Below are 26224 nucleotides of genomic sequence, written 5' to 3'. Positions count from 1 at the left end.
TATCCAACCTTACACACAGACTAACAACCTGCTTTATCCAACCTTTCACTCACTAACAACCTGCTTTATCCAACCTTTCACTCACTAACAACCTGCTTTATCCAACCTTCCTCACTAACAACCTGCTTTATCCAACCTTTCACTCACTAACAACCTGCTTTATCCAACCTTTCACTCACTAACAACCTGCTTTATCCAACTTTCACTCACTAACAACCTGCTTTATCCAACCTTTCACTCACTAACAACCTGCTTTATCCAACCTTTCACTCACTAACAACCTGCTTTATCCAACCTTTCACTCACTAACAACCTGCTTTATCCAACCTTTCACTCACTAACAACCTGCTTTATCCAACCTTTCACTCACTAACAACCTGCTTTATCCAACCTTTCACTCACTAACAACCTGCTTTATCCAACCTTTCACTCACTAACAACCTGCTTTATCCAACCTTTCACTCACTAACAACCTGCTTTATCCAACCTTTCACTCACTAACAACCTGCTTTATCCAACCTTTCACTCACTAACAACCTGCTTTATCCAACCTTTCACTCACTAACAACCTGCTTTATCAACCTTTCACTAACAACTGCTTTATCCAACCTTTCACTCACTAACAACCTGCTTTATCCAACCTTTCACTCACTAACAACCTGCTTTATCCAACCTTTCACTCACTAACAACCTGCTTTATCCAACCTTTCACTCACTAACAACCTGCTTTATCCAACCTTTCACTCACTAACAACCTGCTTTATCCAACCTTTCACTCACTAACAACCTGCTTTATCCAACCTTTCACTCACTAACAACCTGCTTTATCCAACCTTTCACTCACTAACAACCTGCTTTATCCAACCTTTCACTAACAACCTGCTTTATCCAACCTTTCACTCACTAACAACCTGCTTTATCCAACCTTTCACTCACTAACAACCTGCTTTATCCAACCTTTCACTCACTAACAACCTGCTTTATCCAACCTTTCACTAACAACCTGCTTTATCCAACCTTTCACTCACTAACAACCTGCTTTATCCAACCTTTCACTCACTAACAACCTGCTTTATCCAACCTTTCACTCACTAACAACCTGCTTTATCCAACCTTTCACTCACTAACAACCTGCTTTATCCAACCTTTCACTCACTAACAACCTGCTTTATCCAACCTTTCACTCACTAACAACCTGCTTTATCCAACCTTTCACTCACTAACAACCTGCTTTATCCAACCTTTCACTCACTAACAACCTGCTTTATCCAACCTTTCACTCACTAACAACCTGCTTTATCCAACCTTTCACTCACTAACAACCTGCTTTATCCAACCTTTCACTCACTAACAACCTGCTTTATCCAACCTTTCACTCACTAACAACCTGCTTTATCCAACCTTTCACTAACAACCTGCTTTATCCACCTTTCACTAACAACCTGCTTTATCCAACCTTTCACCACTAACAACCTGCTTTATCCAACCTTTCACTCACTAACAACCTGCTTTATCCAACCTTTCACTAACAACCTGCTTTATCCAACCTTTCACTAACAACCTGCTTTATCCAACCTTTCACTCACTAACAACCTGCTTTATCCAACCTTTCACTAACAACCTGCTTTATCCAACCTTTCACTCACTAACAACCTGCTTTATCCAACCTTTCACTCACTAACAACCTGCTTTATCCAACCTTTCACTAACAACCTGCTTTATCCAACCTTTCACTCACTAACAACCTGCTTTATCCAACCTTTCACTCACTAACAACCTGCTTTATCCAACCTTTCACTCACTAACAACTGCTTTATCCAACCTTTCACTCACTAACAACCTGCTTTATCCAACCTTTCACTCACTACAACCTGCTTTATCCAACCTTTCACTCACTAACAACCTGCTTTATCCAACCTTTCACTAACAACCTGCTTTATCCAACCTTTCACTCACTAACAACCTGCTTTATCCAACCTTTCACTCACTAACAACCTGCTTTATCCAACCTTTCACTCACTAACAACCTGCTTTATCCAACCTTTCACTAACAACCTGCTTTATCCAACCTTTCACTCACTAACAACCTGCTTTATCCAACCTTTCACTAACACCTGCTTTATCCAACCTTTCACTCACTAACAACCTGCTTTATCCAACCTTTCACTCACTAACAACCTGCTTTATCCAACCTTTCACTCACTAACAACCTGCTTTATCCAACCTTTCACTAACAACCTGCTTTATCCAACCTTTCACTCACTAACAACCTGCTTTATCCAACCTTTCACTCACTAACAACCTGCTTTATCCAACCTTTCACTCACTAACAACCTGCTTTATCCAACCTTTCACTCACTAACAACCTGCTTTATCCAACCTTTCACTCACTAACAACCTGCTTTATCCAACCTTTCACTCACTAACAACCTGCTTTATCCAACCTTTCACTCACTAACAACCTGCTTTATCCAACCTTTCACTCACTAACAACCTGCTTTATCCAACCTTTCACTCACTAACAACCTGCTTTATCCAACCTTTCACTCACTAACAACCTGCTTTATCCAACCTTTCACTCACTAACAACCTGCTTTATCCAACCTTTCACTACACTAACAACCTGCTTTATCCAACCTTTCACTCACTAACAACCTGCTTTATCCAACCTTTCACTCACTAACAACCTGCTTTATCCAACCTTTCACTCACTAACAACCTGCTTTATCCAACCTTTCACTCACTAACAACCTGCTTTATCCAACCTTTCACACTAACAACCTGCTTTATCCAACCTTTCACTCACTAACAACCTGCTTTATCCAACCTTTCACTAACAACCTGCTTTATCCAACCTTTCACTAACAACCTGCTTTATCCAACCTTTCACACTAACAACCTGCTTTATCCAACCTTTCACTCACTAACAACCTGCTTTATCCAACCTTTCACTAACAACCTGCTTTATCCAACCTTTCACTCACTAACAACCTGCTTTATCCAACCTTTCACTAACAACCTGCTTTATCCAACCTTTCACTCACTAACAACCTGCTTTATCCAACCTTTCACTCACTACAACCTGCTTTATCCAACCTTTCACACACTAACAACCTGCTTTATCCAACCTTTCACTCACTAACAACCTGCTTTATCCAACCTTTCACACACTAACAACCTGCTTTATCCAACCTTTCACTAACAACCTGCTTTATCCAACCTTTCACTAACAACCTGCTTTATCCAACCTTTCACTAACAACCTGCTTTATCCAACCTTTCACTAACAACCTGCTTTATCCAACCTTTCACTAACAACCTGCTTTATCCAACCTTTCACTAACAACCTGCTTTATCCAACCTTTCACTCACTAACAACCTGCTTTATCCAACCTTTCACTAACAACCTGCTTTATCCAACCTTTCACTAACAACCTGCTTTATCCAACCTTTCACTAACAACCTGCTTTATCCAACCTTTCACTAACAACCTGCTTTATCCAACCTTTCACTCACTAACAACCTGCTTTATCCAACCTTTCACTCACTAACAACCTGCTTTATCCAACCTTTCACACACTAACAACCTGCTTTATCCAACCTTTCACTAACAACCTGCTTTATCCAACCTTTCACTCACTAACAACCTGCTTTATCCAACCTTTCACTAACAACCTGCTTTATCCAACCTTTCACTAACTAACAACCTGCTTTATCCAACCTTTCACTCACTAACAACCTGCTTTATCCAACCTTTCACTAACAACCTGCTTTATCCAACCTTTCACTCACTAACAACCTGCTTTATCCAACCTTTCACTAACAACCTGCTTTATCCAACCTTTCACTAACAACCTGCTTTATCCAACCTTTCACTAACAACCTGCTTTATCCAACCTTTCACTAACTACAACCTGCTTTATCCAACCTTTCACTCACTAACAACCTGCTTTATCCAACCTTTCACTCACTAACAACCTGCTTTATCCAACCTTTCAGACACTAACAACCTGCTTTATCCAACCTTCACTAACAACCTGCTTTATCCAACCTTTCACTAACAACCTGCTTTATCAACCTTTCACTCACTAACAACCTGCTTTATCCAACCTTTCACTCACTAACAACCTGCTTTATCCAACCTTTCACTCACTAACAACCTGCTTTATCCAACCTTTCACTCACTAACAACCTGCTTTATCCAACCTTTCACTCACTAACAACCTGCTTTATCCAACCTTTCACTCACTAACAACCTGCTTTATCCAACCTTTCACTCACTAACAACCTGCTTTATCCAACCTTTCACTCACTAACAACCTGCTTTATCCAACCTTTCACTCACTAACAACCTGCTTTATCCAACCTTTCACTCACTAACAACCTGCTTTATCCAACCTTTCACTCACTAACAACCTGCTTTATCCAACCTTTCACTCACTAACAACCTGCTTTATCCAACCTTTCACTCACTAACAACCTGCTTTATCCAACCTTTCACTCACTAACAACCTGCTTTATCCAACCTTTCACTCACTAACAACCTGCTTTATCCAACCTTTCACTCACTAACAACCTGCTTTATCCAACCTTTCACTCACTAACAACCTGCTTTATCCAACCTTTCACTCACTAACAACCTGCTTTATCCAACCTTTCACTCACTAACAACCTGCTTTATCCAACCTTTCACTAACAACCTGCTTTATCCAACCTTTCACTCACTAACAACCTGCTTTATCCAACCTTTCACTAACAACCTGCTTTATCCAACCTTTCACTCACTAACAACCTGCTTTATCCAACCTTTCACTCACTAACAACCTGCTTTATCCAACCTTTCACTCACTAACAACCTGCTTTATCCAACCTTTCACACACTAACAACCTGCTTTATCCAACCTTTCACTCACTAAACAACCTGCTTTATCCAACCTTTCACTCACTAACAACCTGCTTTATCCAACCTTTCACTCACTAAACAACCTGCTTTATCCAACCTTTCACTCACTAACAACCTGCTTTATCCAACCTTTCACTCACTAACAACCTGCTTTATCCAACCTTTCACTAACAACCTGCTTTATCCAACCTTTCACTCACTAACAACCTGCTTTATCCAACCTTTCACTCACTAACAACCTGCTTTATCCAACCTTTCACTCACTAACAACCTGCTTTATCCAACCTTTCACTAACAACCTGCTTTATCCAACCTTTCACTCACTAACAACCTGCTTTATCCAACCTTTCACTAACAACCTGCTTTATCCAACCTTTCACTAACAACCTGCTTTATCCAACCTTTCACTCACTAACAACCTGCTTTATCCAACCTTTCACTCACTAACAACCTGCTTTATCCAACCTTTCACTCACTAACAACCTGCTTTATCCAACCTTTCACTCACTAACAACCTGCTTTATCCAACCTTTCACTCACTAACAACCTGCTTTATCCAACCTTTCACTCACTAACAACCTGCTTTATCCAACCTTTCACTCACTAACAACCTGCTTTATCCAACCTTTCACTCACTAACAACCTGCTTTATCCAACCTTTCACTAACAACCTGCTTTATCCAACCTTTCACTCACTAACAACCTGCTTTATCCAACCTTTCACTCACTAACAACCTGCTTTATCCAACCTTTCACTAACAACCTGCTTTATCCAACCTTTCACTCACTAACAACCTGCTTTATCCAACCTTTCACTAACAACCTGCTTTATCCAACCTTTCACTCACTAACAACCTGCTTTATCCAACCTTTCACTCACTAAACAACCTGCTTTATCCAACCTTTCACTAACAACCTGCTTTATCCAACCTTTCACTCACTAACAACCTGCTTTATCCAACCTTTCACTCACTAACAACCTGCTTTATCCAACCTTTCACTCACTAACAACCTGCTTTATCCAACCTTTCACTCACTAACAACCTGCTTTATCCAACCTTTCACTCACTAACAACCTGCTTTATCCAACCTTTCACTCACTAACAACCTGCTTTATCCAACCTTTCACTCACTAACAACCTGCTTTATCCAACCTTTCACTCACTAACAACCTGCTTTATCCAACCTTTCACTCACTAACAACCTGCTTTATCCAACCTTTCACTAACAACCTGCTTTATCCAACCTTTCACTCACTAACAACCTGCTTTATCCAACCTTTCACTAACAACCTGCTTTATCCAACCTTTCACTAACAACCTGCTTTATCCAACCTTTCACTCACTAACAACCTGCTTTATCCAACCTTTCACTCACTAACAACCTGCTTTATCCAACCTTTCACTCACTAACAACCTGCTTTATCCAACCTTTCACTAACAACCTGCTTTATCCAACCTTTCACTCACTAACAACCTGCTTTATCCAACCTTTCACTCACTAACAACCTGCTTTATCCAACCTTTCACTCACTAACAACCTGCTTTATCCAACCTTTCACTAACAACCTGCTTTATCCAACCTTTCACTCACTAACAACCTGCTTTATCCAACCTTTCACTCACTAACAACCTGCTTTATCCAACCTTTCACTAACAACCTGCTTTATCCAACCTTTCACTCACTAACAACCTGCTTTATCCAACCTTTCACTAACAACCTGCTTTATCCAACCTTTCACTCACTAACAACCTGCTTTATCCAACCTTTCACTCACTAACAACCTGCTTTATCCAACCTTTCACTCACTAACAACCTGCTTTATCCAACCTTTCACTCACTAACAACCTGCTTTATCCAACCTTTCACTCACTAAACAACCTGCTTTATCCAACCTTTCACTAACAACCTGCTTTATCCAACCTTTCACTCACTAACAACCTGCTTTATCCAACCTTTCACTCACTAACAACCTGCTTTATCCAACCTTTCACTCACTAACAACCTGCTTTATCCAACCTTTCACTCACTAACAACCTGCTTTATCCAACCTTTCACTCACTAACAACCTGCTTTATCCAACCTTTCACTCACTAACAACCTGCTTTATCCAACCTTTCACTCACTAACAACCTGCTTTATCCAACCTTTCACTAACAACCTGCTTTATCCAACCTTTCACTCACTAACAACCTGCTTTATCCAACCTTTCACTCACTAACAACCTGCTTTATCCAACCTTTCACTCACTAACAACCTGCTTTATCCAACCTTTCACTCACTAACAACCTGCTTTATCCAACCTTTCACTAACAACCTGCTTTATCCAACCTTTCACTCACTAACAACCTGCTTTATCCAACCTTTCACTCACTAACAACCTGCTTTATCCAACCTTTCACTCACTAACAACCTGCTTTATCCAACCTTTCACTAACAACCTGCTTTATCCAACCTTTCACTCACTAACAACCTGCTTTATCCAACCTTTCACTCACTAACAACCTGCTTTATCCAACCTTTCACACACTAACAACCTGCTTTATCCAACCTTTCACACACTAACAACCTGCTTTATCCAACCTTTCACTCACTAAACAACCTGCTTTATCCAACCTTTCACTCACTAACAACCTGCTTTATCCAACCTTTCACTCACTAACAACCTGCTTTATCCAACCTTTCACTCATTAACAACCTGCTTTATCCAACCTTTCACTCACTAACAACCTGCTTTATCCAACCTTTCACTCACTAACAACCTGCTTTATCCAACCTTTCACTCACTAACAACCTGCTTTATCCAACCTTTCACTCACTAACAACCTGCTTTATCCAACCTTTCACTCACTAACAACCTGCTTTATCCAACCTTTCACACACTAACAACCTGCTTTATCCAACCTTTCACTCACTAACAACCTGCTTTATCCAACCTTTCACTCACTAACAACCTGCTTTATCCAACCTTTCACTCACTAACAACCTGCTTTATCCAACCTTTCACTCACTAACAACCTGCTTTATCCAACCTTTCACTCACTAACAACCTGCTTTATCCAACCTTTCACTCACTAACAACCTGCTTTATCCAACCTTTCACTCACTAACAACCTGCTTTATCCAACCTTTCACTCACTAACAACCTGCTTTATCCAACCTTTCACTAACAACCTGCTTTATCCAACCTTTCACTCACTAACAACCTGCTTTATCCAACCTTTCACTCACTAACAACCTGCTTTATCCAACCTTTCACTCACTAACAACCTGCTTTATCCAACCTTTCACTCACTAACAACCTGCTTTATCCAACCTTTCACTAACAACCTGCTTTATCCAACCTTTCACTCACTAACAACCTGCTTTATCCAACCTTTCACTAACAACCTGCTTTATCCAACCTTTCACTCACTAACAACCTGCTTTATCCAACCTTTCACTCACTAACAACCTGCTTTATCCAACCTTTCACACACTAACAACCTGCTTTATCCAACCTTTCACTAACAACCTGCTTTATCCAACCTTTCACTCACTAACAACCTGCTTTATCCAACCTTTCACTCACTAACAACCTGCTTTATCCAACCTTTCACTCACTAAACAACCTGCTTTATCCAACCTTTCACTCACTAACAACCTGCTTTATCCAACCTTTCACTCACTAACAACCTGCTTTATCCAACCTTTCACTCACTAACAACCTGCTTTATCCAACCTTTCACTCACTAACAACCTGCTTTATCCAACCTTTCACTAACAACCTGCTTTATCCAACCTTTCAGACACTAACAACCTGCTTTATCCAACCTTTCACTCACTAACAACCTGCTTTATCCAACCTTTCACTAACTAACAACCTGCTTTATCCAACCTTTCACTCACTAACAACCTGCTTTATCCAACCTTTCACTCACTAACAACCTGCTTTATCCAACCTTTCACTAACTAACAACCTGCTTTATCCAACCTTTCACTAACTAACAACCTGCTTTATCCAACCTTTCACTCACTAACAACCTGCTTTATCCAACCTTTCACTCACTAACAACCTGCTTTATCCAACCTTTCACTAACAACCTGCTTTATCCAACCTTTCACTAACAACCTGCTTTATCCAACCTTTCACTCACTAACAACCTGCTTTATCCAACCTTTCACTAACAACCTGCTTTATCCAACCTTTCACTCACTAACAACCTGCTTTATCCAACCTTTCACTCACTAACAACCTGCTTTATCCAACCTTTCACTCACTAACAACCTGCTTTATCCAACCTTTCACTAACAACCTGCTTTATCCAACCTTTCACTCACTAACAACCTGCTTTATCCAACCTTTCACTCACTAACAACCTGCTTTATCCAACCTTTCACTAACAACCTGCTTTATCCAACCTTTCACTCACTAACAACCTGCTTTATCCAACCTTTCACTCACTAACAACCTGCTTTATCCAACCTTTCACTCACTAACAACCTGCTTTATCCAACCTTTCACTCACTAACAACCTGCTTTATCCAACCTTTCACTCACTAACAACCTGCTTTATCCAACCTTTCAGACACTAACAACCTGCTTTATCCAACCTTTCACTCACTAACAACCTGCTTTATCCAACCTTTCAGACACTAACAACCTGCTTTATCCAACCTTTCACTCACTAACAACCTGCTTTATCCAACCTTTCACTAACAACCTGCTTTATCCAACCTTTCACTAACAACCTGCTTTATCCAACCTTTCAGACACTAACAACCTGCTTTATCCAACCTTTCACTCACTAACAACCTGCTTTATCCAACCTTTCACTCACTAACAACCTGCTTTATCCAACCTTTCACTCACTAACAACCTGCTTTATCCAACCTTTCACTCACTAACAACCTGCTTTATCCAACCTTTCACTCACTAACAACCTGCTTTATCCAACCTTTCACTCACTAACAACCTGCTTTATCCAACCTTTCACACACTAACAACCTGCTTTATCCAACCTTTCAGACACTAACAACCTGCTTTATCCAACCTTTCACACACTAACAACCTGCTTTATCCAACCTTTCACTCACTAACAACCTGCTTTATCCAACCTTTCACTCACTAACAACCTGCTTTATCCAACCTTTCACTCACTAAACAACCTGCTTTATCCAACCTTTCACTAACAACCTGCTTTATCCAACCTTTCAGACACTAACAACCTGCTTTATCCAACCTTTCACTCACTAACAACCTGCTTTATCCAACCTTTCACTCACTAACAACCTGCTTTATCCAACCTTTCACTAACAACCTGCTTTATCCAACCTTTCAGACACTAACAACCTGCTTTATCCAACCTTTCACTAACAACCTGCTTTATCCAACCTTTCACTAACAACCTGCTTTATCCAACCTTTCACTAACAACCTGCTTTATCCAACCTTTCACTCACTAACAACCTGCTTTATCCAACCTTTCACTAACAACCTGCTTTATCCAACCTTTCACTAACAACCTGCTTTATCCAACCTTTCACTAACAACCTGCTTTATCCAACCTTTCACTAACAACCTGCTTTATCCAACCTTTCACTCACTAACAACCTGCTTTATCCAACCTTTCACTCACTAACAACCTGCTTTATCCAACCTTTCACTCACTAACAACCTGCTTTATCCAACCTTTCACTCACTAACAACCTGCTTTATCCAACCTTTCACTCACTAACAACCTGCTTTATCCAACCTTTCACTCATTAACAACCTGCTTTATCCAACCTTTCACTAACAACCTGCTTTATCCAACCTTTCACTAACAACCTGCTTTATCCAACCTTTCACTCACTAACAACCTGCTTTATCCAACCTTTCACTCACTAACAACCTGCTTTATCCAACCTTTCACTCATTAACAACCTGCTTTATCCAACCTTTCACTCACTAACAACCTGCTTTATCCAACCTTTCACTCACTAACAACCTGCTTTATCCAACCTTTCACTCATTAACAACCTGCTTTATCCAACCTTTCACTAACAACCTGCTTTATCCAACCTTTCACTAACAACCTGCTTTATCCAACCTTTCACTCACTAACAACCTGCTTTATCCAACCTTTCACTAACAACCTGCTTTATCCAACCTTTCACTCACTAACAACCTGCTTTATCCAACCTTTCACTCACTAACAACCTGCTTTATCCAACCTTTCACACACTAACAACCTGCTTTATCCAACCTTTCACTCACTAACAACCTGCTTTATCCAACCTTTCACTCACTAACAACCTGCTTTATCCAACCTTTCACTCACTAACAACCTGCTTTATCCAACCTTTCACTCACTAACAACCTGCTTTATCCAACCTTTCACTCACTAACAACCTGCTTTATCCAACCTTTCACTCACTAACAACCTGCTTTATCCAACCTTTCACTCACTAACAACCTGCTTTATCCAACCTTTCACTCACTAACAACCTGCTTTATCCAACCTTTCACTCACTAACAACCTGCTTTATCCAACCTTTCACTCACTAACAACCTGCTTTATCCAACCTTTCACTCACTAACAACCTGCTTTATCCAACCTTTCACTAACAACCTGCTTTATCCAACCTTTCACTCACTAACAACCTGCTTTATCCAACCTTTCAGACATCAATAAAAACATTCTCTCCATTATGAACAACCCGCTCTACTACCCGAGCCAAAGACGCAGAAGGGGGAGGAGTTTCCTGAATGATACATGAGGATGGCGTGTAACTGGCGTGTAACCTCAAAGGTGTGGTCCAGTCTGTAAACAGGTGAGGAGTTCATGGCGCTGACGACTTCCAGAACCCCGTTAAAGTTGTTGAGTTCCTGAAAAACCTGCAGGACCTCAATGATCCGAGACACGACGGAGACTCGTTCCTCCAGATTCTCCGTCTCCACGATGCACCTGCAGAGAGGGAAGAGGTTTCAGGTGAGGTCAGACACCTGGCGCCTCGGGGTCGGACTATTTCTTTTTTACAAGAATTGGTATTATTATTGTTGTTTTATTGTTAATACATTTTTATTATTATTTTTTAAATTTTTTTTTGTTTATTATTAATTAGTAGTCGTATTTTTTACTAGAATTCGTGTTATTATTGTTGTTGTTAATACAATCATTACAAAATCATGTACAATCATACAAAAAATGTTGAGCTACTTGACTAATTTTAATTTCCCCCATTGGGGGATGAATAAAGTATTTTTCTATTTTTCCATTCTATTCTACACGAGGTCGTACTTTTCCAGCCACAGCGTGAGGTTTGTGGTGTGTCGGATCATCCTCAGCAGGTTGGGAGAATTGATTTCTTTGTCTTCTTTGGTCCAGACGCTGCCGACCAGCTCCGAAGGCTGCACCGCCCTGCAGGGTGAGGTCAGAGGTCAGAGGTCGCGCAGCTGTTCCAACAGACAGGTGAGACCTGTGACTCACCTGTAGAAGTCCGACTCCAGCAGCGTGAGCTGGCGTGCGATCTCGATGGGGTGCAGAGTCATGAGGTCGAACTGGTTGATGTGTCCTGGTTTGCAGATGTGCCACTCGATGGGGGGAGGAGAGTTCTGGAAGGTGATGCTGTGGCTCGGCAGGCTCACCTGAACCTGCTTCTTCCTCTGGATGATCTTTGTGATCGACTCCACCCACTTCCTCATCGTTTTACCTGCAACACGCGACATCATTCAACTGCCACAGCATGATGTTTAGTGAGGTCACAGGGGGGCGAGCGTCTGCTTCCAGGTGTTTGGGCAGGTGTGCAGGTGTGCAGGTGGGCAGGTGGGCAGGTGTTTGGGCAGGTGTGCAGGTGTGCAGGTGGGCAGGTGGGCAGGTGGGCAGGTGGGCAGGTGGGCAGGTGGGCAGGTGTTTGGGCAGGTGTGCAGGTGTTTGGGCAGGTGTTTGGACAGGTGGGCAGGTGTTTGGACAGGTGTGAAGGTGTTTGGGCAGGTGTTTGGACAGGTGTGTAGATGTTTGGGCAGGTGGGCAGGTGTTTGGGCAGGTGTGAAGGTGTTTGGGCAGGTGTGCAGGTGTTTGGGCAGGTGTGTAGATGTTTGGACAGGTGGGCAGGTGTTTGGACAAGTGTGCAGATGTTTGGACAGGTGTGCAGGTGTTTGGACAGGAGGGCAGGTGTTTGGACAGGTGGGCAGGTGTTTGGACAGGAGGGCAGGTGTTTGGACAGGTGGGCAGGTGTTTGGGCAGGTGGGCAGGTGTTTGGACAGGTGGGCAGGTGTTTGGACAGGTGGGCAAGTGGTTGGACAGGTGGGCAGGTGTTTGGACAGGTGTGCAGGTGGTTGGACAGGTGGGCAGGTGCAGATGTTTGGGTAGGTGGGCAGGTGTTTGGACAAGTGTGCAGATGTTTGGACAGGTGGGCAGGTGTTTGGACAGGTGGGCAGGTGTTTGGGCAGGTGGGCAGGTGTTTGGACAGGTGGGCAGGTGTTTGGGCAGGTGGGCAGGTGTTTGGACAGGTGGGCAGGTGTTTGGACAGGTGGGCAGGTGTTTGGACAGGTGTGAAGGTGTTTGGACAGGTGTGAAGGTGTTTGGACAGGTGTGAAGGTGTTTGGACAGGTGTGCAGGTGTTTGGGCAGGTGGGCAGGTGTTTGGACAGGTGTGAAGGTGTTTGGACAGGTGTGAAGGTGTTTGGACAGGTGTGAAGGTGTTTGGACAGGTGTGCAGGTGTTTGGGCAGGTGGGCAGGTGTTTGGACAAGTGTGCAGATGTTTGGACAGGAGGGCTGGTGTTTGGACAGGTGGGCAGGTGTTTGGGCAGGTGTGAAGGTGTTTGGACAGGTGGGCAGGTGTTTGGACAGGTGGGCAGGTGTTTGGACAGGTGGGCAGGTGTTTGGGCAGGTGTGAAGGTGTTTGGACAGGTGTGCAGGTGTTTGGGCAGGTGGGCAGGTGTTTGGGCAGGTGGGCAGGTGTTTGGACAGGAGGGCAGGTGTTTGGGCAGGTGTGCAGGTGTTTGGGCAGGTGGGCAGGTGTTTGGACAGGTGTGAAGGTGTTTGGACAGGTGTGCAGGTGTTTGGGCAGGTGGGCAGGTGTTTGGGCAGGTGTTTGGGCAGGTGGACAGGTGTTTGGACAGGTGTGCAGGTGTTTGGGCAGGTGTGCAGGTGTTTGGGCAGGTGGGCAGGTGTTTGGGCAGGTGGGCAGGTGTTTGGACAAGTGTGCAGATGTTTGGACAGGAGGGCAGATGTTTGGGCAGGTGGGCAGGTGTTTGGGCAGGTGGGCAGGTGCTTGGACAGGTGTGCAGGTGTTTGGACAGGTGTGAAGGTGTTTGGACAGGTGTGCAGGTGTTTGGGCAGATGTGCAGGTGTTTGGGCAGGTGTGCATGTGTTTGGACAAGTGTGCAGATGTTTGGACAGGAGGGCAGATGCTTGGACAGGAGGGCAGGTGTTTGGGCAGGTGGGCAGGTGTTTGGACAGGTGTGCAGATGTTTGGACAGGAGGGCAGGTGTTTGGGCAGGTGGGCAGGTGTTTGGACAGGTGTGCAGGTGTTTGGACAGGTGGGCAGATGTTTGGGCAGGTGTTTGGGCAGGTGGGCAGGTGCTTGGACAGGTGTGAAGGTGTTTGGACAGGTGTGAAGGTGTTTGGACAGGTGTGCAGGTGTTTGGGCAGGTGGGCAGGTGGGCAGGTGGGCAGGTGTTTGGACAGGTGTGCAGGTGTTTGGGCAGGTGTGCAGGTGTTTGGGCAGGTGGGCAGGTGTTTGGGCAGGTGGGCAGGTGTTTGGACAGGTGTGCAGATGTTTGGACAGGAGGGCAGATGTTTGGGCAGGTGGGCAGGTGTTTGGGCAGGTGTGAAGGTGTTTGGACAGGTGTGCAGGTGTTTGGACAGGTGTGCAGGTGTTTGGGCAGATGTGCAGATGTTTGGGCAGGTGTGCAGGTGTTTGGGCAGGTGTGCAGATGTTTGGACAGGTGTGCAGGTGTTTGGACAGGTGTGCAGATGTTTGGGCAGGTGTGCAGGTGTTTGGGCAGGTGTGCAGATGTTTGGACAGGTGTGCAGGTGTTTGGACAGGTGGGCAGGTGTTTGGGCAGGTGTGCAGGTGTTTGGGCAGGTGTTTGGACAGGTGTGCAGATGTTTGGACAGGTGGGCAGGTGTTTGGGAAGGTGTGCAGGTGTTTGGGAAGGTGTGCAGGTGTTTGGACAGGTGGGCAGGTGTTTGGACAGGTGGGCAGGTGTTTGGACAGGTGTGCAGGTGTTTGGGCAGGTGTGCAGGTGTTTGGGCAGGTGTGCAGGTGTTTGGGCAGGTGTGCAGATGTTTGGACAGGTGGGCAGGTGTTTGGACAGGTGTGCAGGTGTTTGGACAGATGGGCAGGTGTTTGGGAAGGTATGCAGGTGTTTGGGAAGGTGTGCAGGTGTTTGGACAGGTGGGCAGGTGTTTGGACAGGTGGGCAGGTGTTTGGGAAGGTGTGCAGGTGTTTGGACAGGTGTGAAGGTGTTTGGGAAGGTGTGCAGGTGTTTGGACAGGTGGGCAGGTGTTTTGGAAGGTGTGCAGGTGTTTGGATAGGTGGGCAGGTGCAGATGTTTGGACAGGTGTTTGGACAGGTGTTTGTGAAGGTGTGCAGATGTTTGGACAGGTGGGCAGGTGCAGATGTTTGGACAGGTGTTTGGACAGGTGTTTGGGAAGGTGTGCAGGTGTTTGGACAGGTGGGCAGGTGCAGGTGTTTGGACAGGTGGGCAGGTGCAGGTGTTTGGACAGGTGTTTGGGAAGGTGTGCAGATGTTTGGACAGCTGGGCAGGTGCAGATGTTTGGACAGGTGTTTGGACAGGTGTTTAGGAAGGTGTGCAGGTGTTTGGACAGGTGGGCAGGTGCAGATGTTTGGACAGGTGTTTGGACAGGTGGGCAGGTGCAGATGTTTGGACAGGTGTTTGTGAAGGTGTGCAGATGTTTGGACAGGTGGGCAGGTGCAGATGTTTGGACAGGTGTTTGGGAAGGTGTTTGGGAAGGTGTGCAGGTGTTTGGACAGGTGGGCAGGCGCAGGTGTTTGGACAGGTGTTTGGGAAGGTGTGCAGGTGTTTGGACAGGTGTTTGGACAGGTGTTTGGGAAGGTGTGCAGATGTTTGGACAGGTGTTTGGACAGGTGTTTGGGAAGGTGTGCAGGTGTTTGGACAGGTGGGCAGGTGCAGATGTTTGGACAGGTGTTTGGACAGGTGTTTGGGAAGGTGTGCAGATGTTTGGACAGGTGGGCAGGTGCAGGTGTTTGGACAGGTTTTTGGGAAGGTGTGCAGGTGTTTGGACAGGTGTTTGGACAGGTGTTTGGGAAGGTGTGCAGATGTTTGGACAGGTGGGCAGGTGCAGATGTTTGGACAGGTGTTTGGACAGGTGTGCAGGTGTTTGGACAGGTGGGCAGATGTTTGGGCAGGTGGGCAGGTGTTTGGGCAGGTGGGCAGGTGCTTGGACAGGTGTGAAGGTGTTTGGACAGGTGTGAAGGTGTTTGGACAGGTGTGCAGGTGTTTGGGCAGGTGGGCAGGTGGGCAGGTGTTTGGACAGGTGTGCAGGTGTTTGGGCAGGTGTGCAGGTGTTTGGGCAGGTGTGCAGGTGTTTGGGCAGGTGTGAAGGTGTTTGGACAGGTGGGCAGGTGTTTGGGCAGGTGGGCAGGTGTTTGGACAGGTGTGCAGATGTTTGGACAGGAGGGCAGATGTTTGGGCAGGTGGGCAGGTGTTTGGGCAGGTGTGAAGGTGTTTGGACAGGTGTGCAGGTGTTTGGACAGGTGTGCAGGTGTTTGGGCAGATGTGCAGATGTTTGGGCAGGTGTGCAGGTGTTTGGGCAGGTGTGCAGATGTTTGGACAGGTGGGCAGGTGTTTGGGCAGGTGTGCAGGTGTTTGGACAGGTGTGCAGGTGTTTGGACAGGTGGGCAGGTGTTTGGGCAGGTGTGCAGGTGTTTGGGCAGGTGTTTGGACAGGTGTGCAGATGTTTGGACAGGTGGGCAGGTGTTTGGGAAGGTGTGCAGGTGTTTGGGAAGGTGTGCAGGTGTTTGGACAGGTGGGCAGGTGTTTGGACAGGTGGGCAGGTGTTTGGACAGGTGTGCAGGTGTTTGGGCAGGTGTGCAGGTGTTTGGGCAGGTGTGCAGGTGTTTGGGCAGGTGTGCAGATGTTTAGACAGGTGGGCAGGTGTTTGGACAGGTGTGCAGGTGTTTGGACAGGTGGGCAGGTGTTTGGGAAGGTATGCAGGTGTTTGGGAAGGTGTGCAGGTGTTTGGACAGGTGGGCAGGTGTTTGGACAGGTGGGCAGGTGTTTGGGAAGGTGTGCAGGTGTTTGGACAGGTGTGAAGGTGTTTGGGAAGGTGTGCAGGTGTTTGGACAGGTGGGCAGGTGTTTTGGAAGGTGTGCAGGTGTTTGGACAGGTGGGCAGGTGCAGATGTTTGGACAGGTGTTTGGACAGGTGGGCAGGTGCAGATGTTTGGACAGGTGTTTGGACAGGTGTTTGTGAAGGTGTGCAGATGTTTGGACAGGTGGGCAGGTGCAGATGTTTGGACAGGTGTTTGGACAGGTGTTTGGGAAGGTGTGCATGTGTTTGGACAGGTGGGCAGGTGCAGGTGTTTGGACAGGTGGGCAGGTGCAGGTGTTTGGACAGGTGTTTGGGAAGGTGTGCAGATGTTTGGACAGCTGGGCAGGTGCAGATGTTTGGACAGGTGTTTGGACAGGTGTTTAGGAAGGTGTGCAGGTGTTTGGACAGGTGGGCAGGTGCAGATGTTTGGACAGGTGTTTGGACAGGTGGGCAGGTGCAGATGTTTGGACAGGTGTTTGGACAGGTGTTTGTGAAGGTGTGCAGATGTTTGGACAGGTGGGCAGGTGCAGATGTTTGGACAGGTGTTTGGGAAGGTGTGCAGGTGTTTGGACAGGTGGGCAGGTGCAGGTGTTTGGACAGGTGTTTGGGAAGGTGTGCAGATGTTTGGACAGGTGTTTGGACAGGTGTTTGGGAAGGTGTGCAGATGTTTGGACAGGTGTTTGGACAGGTGTTTGGGAAGGTGTGCAGGTGTTTGGACAGGTGGGCAGGTGCAGATGTTTGGACAGGTGTTTGGACAGGTGTTTGGGAAGGTGTGCAGATGTTTGGACAGGTGGGCAGGTGCAGATGTTTGGACAGGTGTTTGGACAGGTGTTTGGGAAGGTGTGCAGATGTTTGGACAGGTGGGCAGGTGCAGGTGTTTGGACAGGTTTTTGGGAAGGTGTGCAGGTGTTTGGACAGGTGTTTGGACAGGTGTTTGGGAAGGTGTGCAGATGTTTGGACAGGTGGTTAGGTGCAGGTGTTTGGACAGGTGTTTGGGAAGGTGTGCAGATGTTTGGACAGGTGGGCAGGTGCAGGTGTTTGGACAGGTGTTTGGGAAGGTGTGCAGGTGTTTGGACAGGTGGGCAGGTGCAGATGTTTGGACAGGTGTTTGGACAGGTGTTTGGGAAGGTGTGCAGATGTTTGGACAGGTGGGCAGGTGCAGGTGTGTGGGCAGGTGCAGGTGTTTGGACAGGTGTTTGGGAAGGTGTGCAGGTGTTTGGACAGGTGTTTGGACAGGTGTTTGGGAAGGTGTGCAGATGTTTGGACAGGTGTTTGGACAGGTGTTTGGGAAGGTGTGCAGGTGTTTGGACAGGTGGGCAGGTGCAGATGTTTGGACAGGTGGGCAGGTGCAGATGTTTGGACAGGTGTTTGGACAGGTGTTTGGGAAGGTGTGCAGATGTTTGGACAGGTGGGCAGGTGCAGGTGTTTGGACAGGTGGGCAGGTGCAGGTGTTTGGACAGGTGTTTGGGAAGGTGTGCAGGTGTTTGGACAGGTGTTTGGACAGGTGTTTGGGAAGGTGTGCAGATGTTTGGACAGGTGTTTGGACAGGTGTTTGGGAAGGTGTGCAGGTGTTTGGACAGGTGGGCAGGTGCAGATGTTTGGACAGGTGTTTGGACAGGTGTTTGGGAAGGTGTGCAGATGTTTGGACAGGTGGGCAGGTGCAGATGTTTGGACAGATGTTTGGACAGGTGTTTGGGAAGGTGTGCAGATGTTTGGACAGGTGGGCAGGTGCAGATGTTTGGACAGGTGTTTGGACAGGTGTTTGGGAAGGTGTGCAGATGTTTGGACAGGTGGGCAGGTGCAGGTGTTTGGACAGGTGTTTGGGAAGGTGTGCAGATGTTTGGACAGGTGTTTGGACAGGTGTTTGGGAAGGTGTGCAGGTGTTTGGACAGGTGGGCAGGTGTAGATGTTTGGACAGGTGTTTGGACAGGTGTTTGGGAAGGTGTGCAGGTGTTTGGACAGGTGGGCAGGTGCAGGTGTTTGGACAGGTGTTTGGGAAGGTGTTTGGGAAGGTGTGCAGATGTTTGGACAGGTGGGCAGGTGCAGATGTTTGGACAGGTGTTTGGACAGGTGTTTGGGAAGGTGTGCAGATGTTTGGACAGGTGGGCAGGTGCAGATGTTTGGACAGGTGTGCAGATGTTTGGACAGGTGGGCAGGTGCAGATGTTTGGACAGGTGTTTGGACAGGTGTTTGGGAAGGTGTGCAGATGTTTGGACAGGTGGGCAGGTGCAGATGTTTGGACAGGTGTGCAGATGTTTGGACAGGTGGGCAGGTGCAGATGTTTGGACAGGTGTTTGGACAGGTGTTTGGACAGGTGTTTGGGAAGGTGTGCAGATGTTTGGACAGGTGGGCAGGTGCAGATGTTTGGACAGGTGTGCAGATGTTTGGACAGGTGGGCAGGTGCAGATGTTTGGACAGGTGTTTGGACAGGTGTTTGGGAAGGTGTGCAGATGTTTGGACAGGTGCTCACCTCTGACTGAAGCTATGAACTCCTCCAGTCGGTTCAGCAGGTGAGCGTCCCTTTCAAAGTCGTAAAAGTGATGCTCCACCCAGTGACGACAAACATTCAGAACTCTGCAGGAGGAACAGAATTAAATCACACAGGTGTGTAGAAACTCAGGTAGAACCTGGCTGCTCAGGTGTTTCAGATAATGAGGATGTGACTGTTGGGAAACTGTCTGAACCCAGAGCAGACGGCATGTGTGGAACTCTTCCTGGGAGCTGTTGAGTGTTCAGGCGTTCTGTACCTGAGCTGAACCGGCTGAACAAACTCTTTACGGAAGCGTTTGAGTTCAGCGCTGAGGAGCTGCTCCCCCCCCTCCACCTGATCCACATCAGTTGGCCTCGGTTCTGGGATCTCGAACCTGAAAACAAACACATCTTCTGCCTCAGATTCTGGGTTTATGTTCATGTTGGAACATGTTTCAGTGAATCTCTGCAGCTGTTACCATGGAAACATCTGCAGATATTCACTTTAAAGCTGCTCAGAACTGAACTAACTCTGGTTCTGCCTCAGATTCTGGGTTTATGTTCATGTTGGAACATGTTTCAGTGAATCTCTGCAGCTGTTACCATGGAAACATCTGCAGATATTCACTTTAAAGCTGCTCAGAACTGAACTAACTCTGGTTCTGCCTCAGATTCTGGGTTTATGTTCATGTTGGAACATGTTTCAGTGAATCTCTGCAGCTGTTACCATGGAAACATCTGCAGATATTCACTTTAAAGCTGCTCAGAACTGAACTAACTCTGGTTCTGCCTCAGATTCTGGGTTTATGTTCATGTTGGAACATGTTTCAGTGAATCTCTGCAGCTGTTACCATGGAAACATCTGCAGATATTCACTTTAAAGCTGCTCAGAACTGAACTAACTCTGGTTCTGCCTCAGATTCTGGGTTTATGTTCATGTTGGAACATGTTTCAGTGAATCTCTGCAGCTGTTACCATGGAAACATGTCCCTGTGACCCAGCAGGTGAGCTCACCTCTCTATGAGCAGATCCAGCAGCTCCTGAGGTTTACAGAACGATCTGTAGGTGGTGAGAAAGGTCCGCACGAAGTTCGGGTCTGAGGGAGAAAAGAAGCAGAAGCTAATCAGAGGCCAGAGACGGAATAACCATCAAACAAAACAGGACCAGGACCAGAGGGAAACACTGGAGATTATAAAAAATGGGGCTCTGCTCAGAGAACCTCTAACCTGGAGGGCAACCAGACCAGCTCAAGTGTTCAAAATCCAAACCAATTAGGAACTTATTCTAGCGTTTATTCAATAAAACCTGAACTTCACATTTTCCTGCTCTTCTTTAATCTATTTATCTTCTTAATATCAGCAGTGAGTGCTGCTAAATAAACCGTTTACAGACACTGTTTTAAGGTCATTCATTAACCAATATTTGCAGCCATGTTTATTAATGGTTTAGAGTTCTGACCCAGTTTATGGGTATGACTTCAGGTCTCACCTGGTCCAGTACTTAAACACCTGTATGACTTCAGGTCTCACCTGGTCCAGAACTTAAACACCTGTATGACTTCAGGTCTCACCTGGTCCAGTACTTAAACACCTGTATGACTTCAGGTCTCACCTGGTCCAGAACTTAAACACCTGTATGACTTCAGGTCTCACCTGGTCCAGAACTTAAACACCTGTATGACTTCAGGTCTCACCTGGTCCAGAACTTAAACACCTGTATGACTTCAGGTCTCACCTGGTCCAGTACTTAAACACCTGTATGACTTCAGGTCTCACCTGGTCCAGTACTTAAACACCTGTATGACTTCAGGTCTCACCTGGTCCAGTACTTAAACACCTGTATGACTTCAGGTCTCACCTGGTCCAGAACTTAAACACCTGTATGACTTCAGGTCTCACCTGGTCCAGTACTTAAACACCTGTATGACTTCAGATCTCACCTGGTCCAGAACTTAAACACCTGTATGACTTCAGGTCTCACCTGGTCCAGAACTTAAACACCTGTATGACTTCAGGTCTCACCTGGTCCAGTACTTAAACACCTGTATGACTTCAGGTCTCACCTGGTCCAGTACTTAAACACCTGTATGACTTCAGATCTCACCTGGTCCAGAACTTAAACACCTGTATGACTTCAGGTCTCACCTGGTCCAGAACTTAAACACCTGTATGACTTCAGGTCTCACCTGGTCCAGAACTTAAACACCTGTATGACTTCAGATCTCACCTGGTCCAGTACTTAAACACCTGTATGACTTCAGGTCTCACCTGGTCCAGTACTTAAACACCTGTATGACTTCAGGTCTCACCTGGTCCAGTACTTAAACACCTGTATGACTTCAGATCTCACCTGGTCCAGTACTTAAACACCTGTATGACTTCAGGTCTCACCTGGTCCAGTACTTAAACACCTGTATGACTTCAGATCTCACCTGGTCCAGAACTTAAACACCTGTATGACTTCAGATCTCACCTGGTCCAGTACTTAAACACCTGTATGACTTCAGGTCTCACCTGCGTACATGTGGAAGGTGAGTCTCTCGATCAGTTTCAGGACCGTCCCCGCCTTGATGATGGGGATCCCGGACTTGGACTGGACGTTCTCCTCGAACACCACGTTCTCCTCGGAGTCGGGCTCGGCGAAGCGGTAGACCTCGGGCCCCGGCAGCCTCATCTGCTCCTCCTTCTCCTCCTGCATCATGGCCGTGTCCAGCATGCGCTCCAGCGTGCTGCGGTACTGCAGCGAGATCAGCGCCGCCATCCAGCCGTTCTTCTCCTCCGCCGACTTGGCGGCGAACACCACGCTGTTCCCGTCCTTCAGGATGATCTCGAAGGCGTGGCGGTACTCACCCTCCTTGTCGTCCTTGTCGTTGATCTGGACTTTGCGCATGAAGAACTTTTCCTTGAGCCGGTACTCCGCCGGGGAGCTGGCGCCGGGCAGCCGGGGCGGGCCGTGGTTGGACTTGCAGCAGATCATGAGGCCGTCGAACAGGAAGATGTGGCGTTCGTGTTTGGCGCCCACGCGGGTCAGCGTGCCCTCCATGATGAACTCGTTGCAGCACTGGCCGATGTCCTTCCCCTCCCAGCCGTCGATGTTCTTCTGGATCTCGTTCATCTTCTTGATGGCGAGGTGTTTGCCCTTCATCTGGTGGCTGTAGAAGCGGCACGCCGACTCGCTGAAGAAGAAGAAGAACAGAGTTAGTCCGGAGGGTCCGACCGGAGACGAGTTCCGGTCTGATTTCAGTGTTAGTGCTACGAGGTGGAGCGGGTCCATTAGAACCAGCCTCCACCACAGAGCACCCGTGGACTTTAAAACTTTTACATTAATACAGCAGCTACACTTTACACGCTCTTATTGTGAAGTTATGTATGGAAAGCCAAAAAGGCCATGACTGTGTTCGAAACCGCCTACTACATACTTCCATACTGCATACTCATCGATCAGACAGTATGCAGAGCGTTTACCCACAATGCATCTCGCTCCTGCCCGAGCCGAAATCAGCCGGCCTGAAGCTGATTTCTCTTAAGCTCTAAACTCTGTAAACTTTAGCAACATTTGAAACATTTTCAGGTGAGAAAGTAGTCGTTTAGATCCCCAACGTGTTGAAAACCTGACAAAATACCGGCTGTTTACAATTTTGTTCCCACGAATTCGGCGCTACTAAAGCTAGCCGCAGTGAGCAACACACTTCCGGTTATTTTCACAAAATAAAATACCTGTTGCCTTTTATCATAGGGAAAGCCATTACCATACAATTGGTGCTTTTGTTTTGAAAACAGGAAGTGAACCTACCCTCGTTGTAACTAGCTTGAAACTGCCGTTTTGACAGGAAATGACGATCGGCGACGTCACGTTACGTTGCATCTTGGGTAGTTTGAGTATGAGTAGTAACCTCATGATGCATACCCAACATTTAGGAGAATCTAGTATGCATCCGGGAACTTAAAAAAGTTAAAGTTAGTAGGAGTAGTAGGAGAAGTATGCGGTTTCCAACACAGCCCATAATTTCACCTGTTTCCCATGGGTATGGCAACCATATGGCTGCCACAACTTGGCTCCAGGGGAAAATAGAAATGTTCATTTTTCTTTTTTTAATGAATTTATGGAATTACTCTGTGTCAATTTGTATTGATTATTCTATTATTTAATACATATAAATAAACTACAAATGAAATTCTGAACAACACAATCAATTGATCTAAGTATCATCTTCCCTTTTGAAATATGGTATCTCCCCCCCCCCCCCCCCCCCCCCCCCCCCTCCCACGAGATGACGGAGCCTGGAGGTCAAAGCTGATGTTATTAGCGGGATTTGTTGTTTGCTAATTAATGTAAAATATTAAAAGGAAGCAGAAAACTTTAGATTTATTTATCACCAAAAAAAAGGGGTCCAATGTTGCCCCAGCGGCAGAGGCAGGAGGACCAGGTAGTGAAGGCGGGATTCAGGCTGTTAGCCGCTAATGCTAATGCTAACAGGGAGATGGAGACGAGTGCATTGTTATGTTATGTTATGCTATGTGAAACAGCTGATATTGATCCGCTGGTGTCAGGTGGCTGTGAGTGGAAGTGTGTGATTGGGAACTAATGAATCAGTCTGACAGAGCAGCTGTTAGAGACAGTAAAACATCAAAGAAACGCCAAATAAACATCAAAGCTTGCTGTCCTTTCATCTCATCATTGGGTTTTTCTACAGATTCATCATGTGGCATATGGGTGAGTTCTGATTGGACGACCGGGTCGGGTTCTTTACAAACCAGCTGGTGTGACAGACTGCACGGCAAACAGGAAGTGAGGTCACAGCGGGCGGGCCGCAGACTTCAGCTTCGAAAAACCAACCACTCTGTGACATAAAGATGCAGTGACATCATCATTAGGTCTGTGACATCATCATCATGACCCCCCCAACCCTCCTGAAACAGCTGATGGAGCCGCTTAATGTTGGATAACAGAACAGGGGTAAATGAGAGGCCAAAAACACTTATTCTTGGCTCATCTTGAAGGGGTTAACAAAGCGTTTACAGCCCCGTTTTTTGGCTGAGAATTGAATTTAATGTCGATCTTGGCCTCATATGTTGGCTGGAGTTTTAATTGGAAGATGTCAGTGTGTGAGGGTGAATGAAATTGAACAATGCTACTGTTTCCATTCACCCAGTCAATTACTTGCACTTGCTTCTAATTGGTCAGATCGAGATATCTCTCTTATCTAAAGAACAGACACATGAGGTACAACAGACTTTTATATTGAGCGATTTGATGCAGTTGGATATAGTTATTTAAGTTTGACACATAGCACCATCTCCTGCCTTTAACTGTGTGGTTGGTTATCCTTCCTTCAGAGATATTTAACCAGAGCAGACAATCGCATCGTTTCTGGTTCGTCATATCTCAGTAAAATCCATCTGATGGTTCCCGTCTGACTTCCTTCTAGGGCTGTAGCGATACACTAATCATTGGGTACAATACGATAGGGTACGATTCAATTGGGTACGATTCGATTGGGTACGATACGATAGGGTACGATACGATGCGATTCGATAGGGTACGATACCGTAAGATAGGGTACGATACGGTAAGATTCGATTCGATAGGGTACAATACGATTGGGTACGATACGATTGGGTACAATACGATTGGGTACGATACGATTGGGTACAATTGGGTACGATGCGATTCGATAGGGTACGATACCGTAAGATAGGGTACGATACGGTAAGATTCGATACGATAGGGTACAATACGATTGGGTACAATACGATTCGATACGATTGGGTACGATACGATACGATACGATACGGTACGATACCGTGCGATAGGGTACGATACGGTAAGATTCGATTGGGTATGATACGATAGAGTACGATACGATTCGATTGGGTACGATTCGATAGGGTACGATTCGATAGGGTTTGATAGGATATGATTTGATACAATTCGATTGGGTACGATTCGATACGACCTTTGAACCGGAAGGACAACACCGCCAGACAAACAGAAACAAACGAACATGTCACAAACGTGAGAGCTGTGCACTTTATACAACATTTTTATCAACTCATTTATCACATTTTTGTATCATGTGACCCCCTGGCATTGTATCGTATTACCTTAATGTTCTGTGTTTTCACTAAATCTAACGTCTGACTTTTCAATAAAGTTTGCTTTAAAAAAAAAAGTATACTTTATCGGGAAACTAAGTATCGATATAAATCACAGTATGGATAACATTGCTCAGCCCTAGTTCCTTCTGTACTTTGATGTATGGATCCTGTGACCAAAGCTCTCGACCACTCAGATCTTTATCAGTGAATCAGATGCTATGATGACCTTTGACCCTGTGCTGGTTGGGTTAGGATCTAGGATTCACCATCCCACCAGGTGAGTGTTCACACCTGTCCTGCTGATGCTACAGGTCCAGTGTTCTTATAAAATCCAGATGTTTTCTGTTGGTTTGATCCAGCTGTGTCAGCTTTCTCTTCACAGTGATCAGAAACTCTGATGTGGGATCTCTGTAGGAAACACCTTTTGTCCAGGTGTGTGATGCAGGATCACGTTTAAGGGTGAAAACATGTGTTCACATCACAAAATGGTG

The 26224-nt window shown here is 46.0% G+C and overlaps 1 protein-coding gene across 2 annotated transcripts in view; it reads right to left on the bottom strand.

Annotated features, from left to right (window-relative positions):
* Positions 1-26224, bottom strand: part of sos1 (son of sevenless homolog 1 (Drosophila)) — a 100415-nt gene that overhangs the window by 26903 nt on the left and 47288 nt on the right. For both annotated transcript variants that reach the window (XM_075462392.1, XM_075462393.1), the window contains exons 10-16: positions 22149-22810; positions 20650-20731; positions 19914-20030; positions 19637-19740; positions 12353-12575; positions 12164-12283; positions 11668-11830 (exon numbers count right to left, since the gene is read on the bottom strand). In XM_075462392.1, coding sequence (XP_075318507.1) covers positions 11668-11830; positions 12164-12283; positions 12353-12575; positions 19637-19740; positions 19914-20030; positions 20650-20731; positions 22149-22810 — 1471 coding nt within the window. The remainder of the gene's footprint in view (positions 1-11667; positions 11831-12163; positions 12284-12352; positions 12576-19636; positions 19741-19913; positions 20031-20649; positions 20732-22148; positions 22811-26224) is intronic.

The sequence above is a fragment of the Odontesthes bonariensis genome, chromosome 4 (assembly GCF_027942865.1).
Source record: "Odontesthes bonariensis isolate fOdoBon6 chromosome 4, fOdoBon6.hap1, whole genome shotgun sequence".
In the NCBI taxonomy this organism is placed as follows: Eukaryota; Metazoa; Chordata; class Actinopteri; order Atheriniformes; family Atherinopsidae; genus Odontesthes; species Odontesthes bonariensis.
This window is presented reverse-complemented; position numbering and strand designations above follow the sequence as displayed.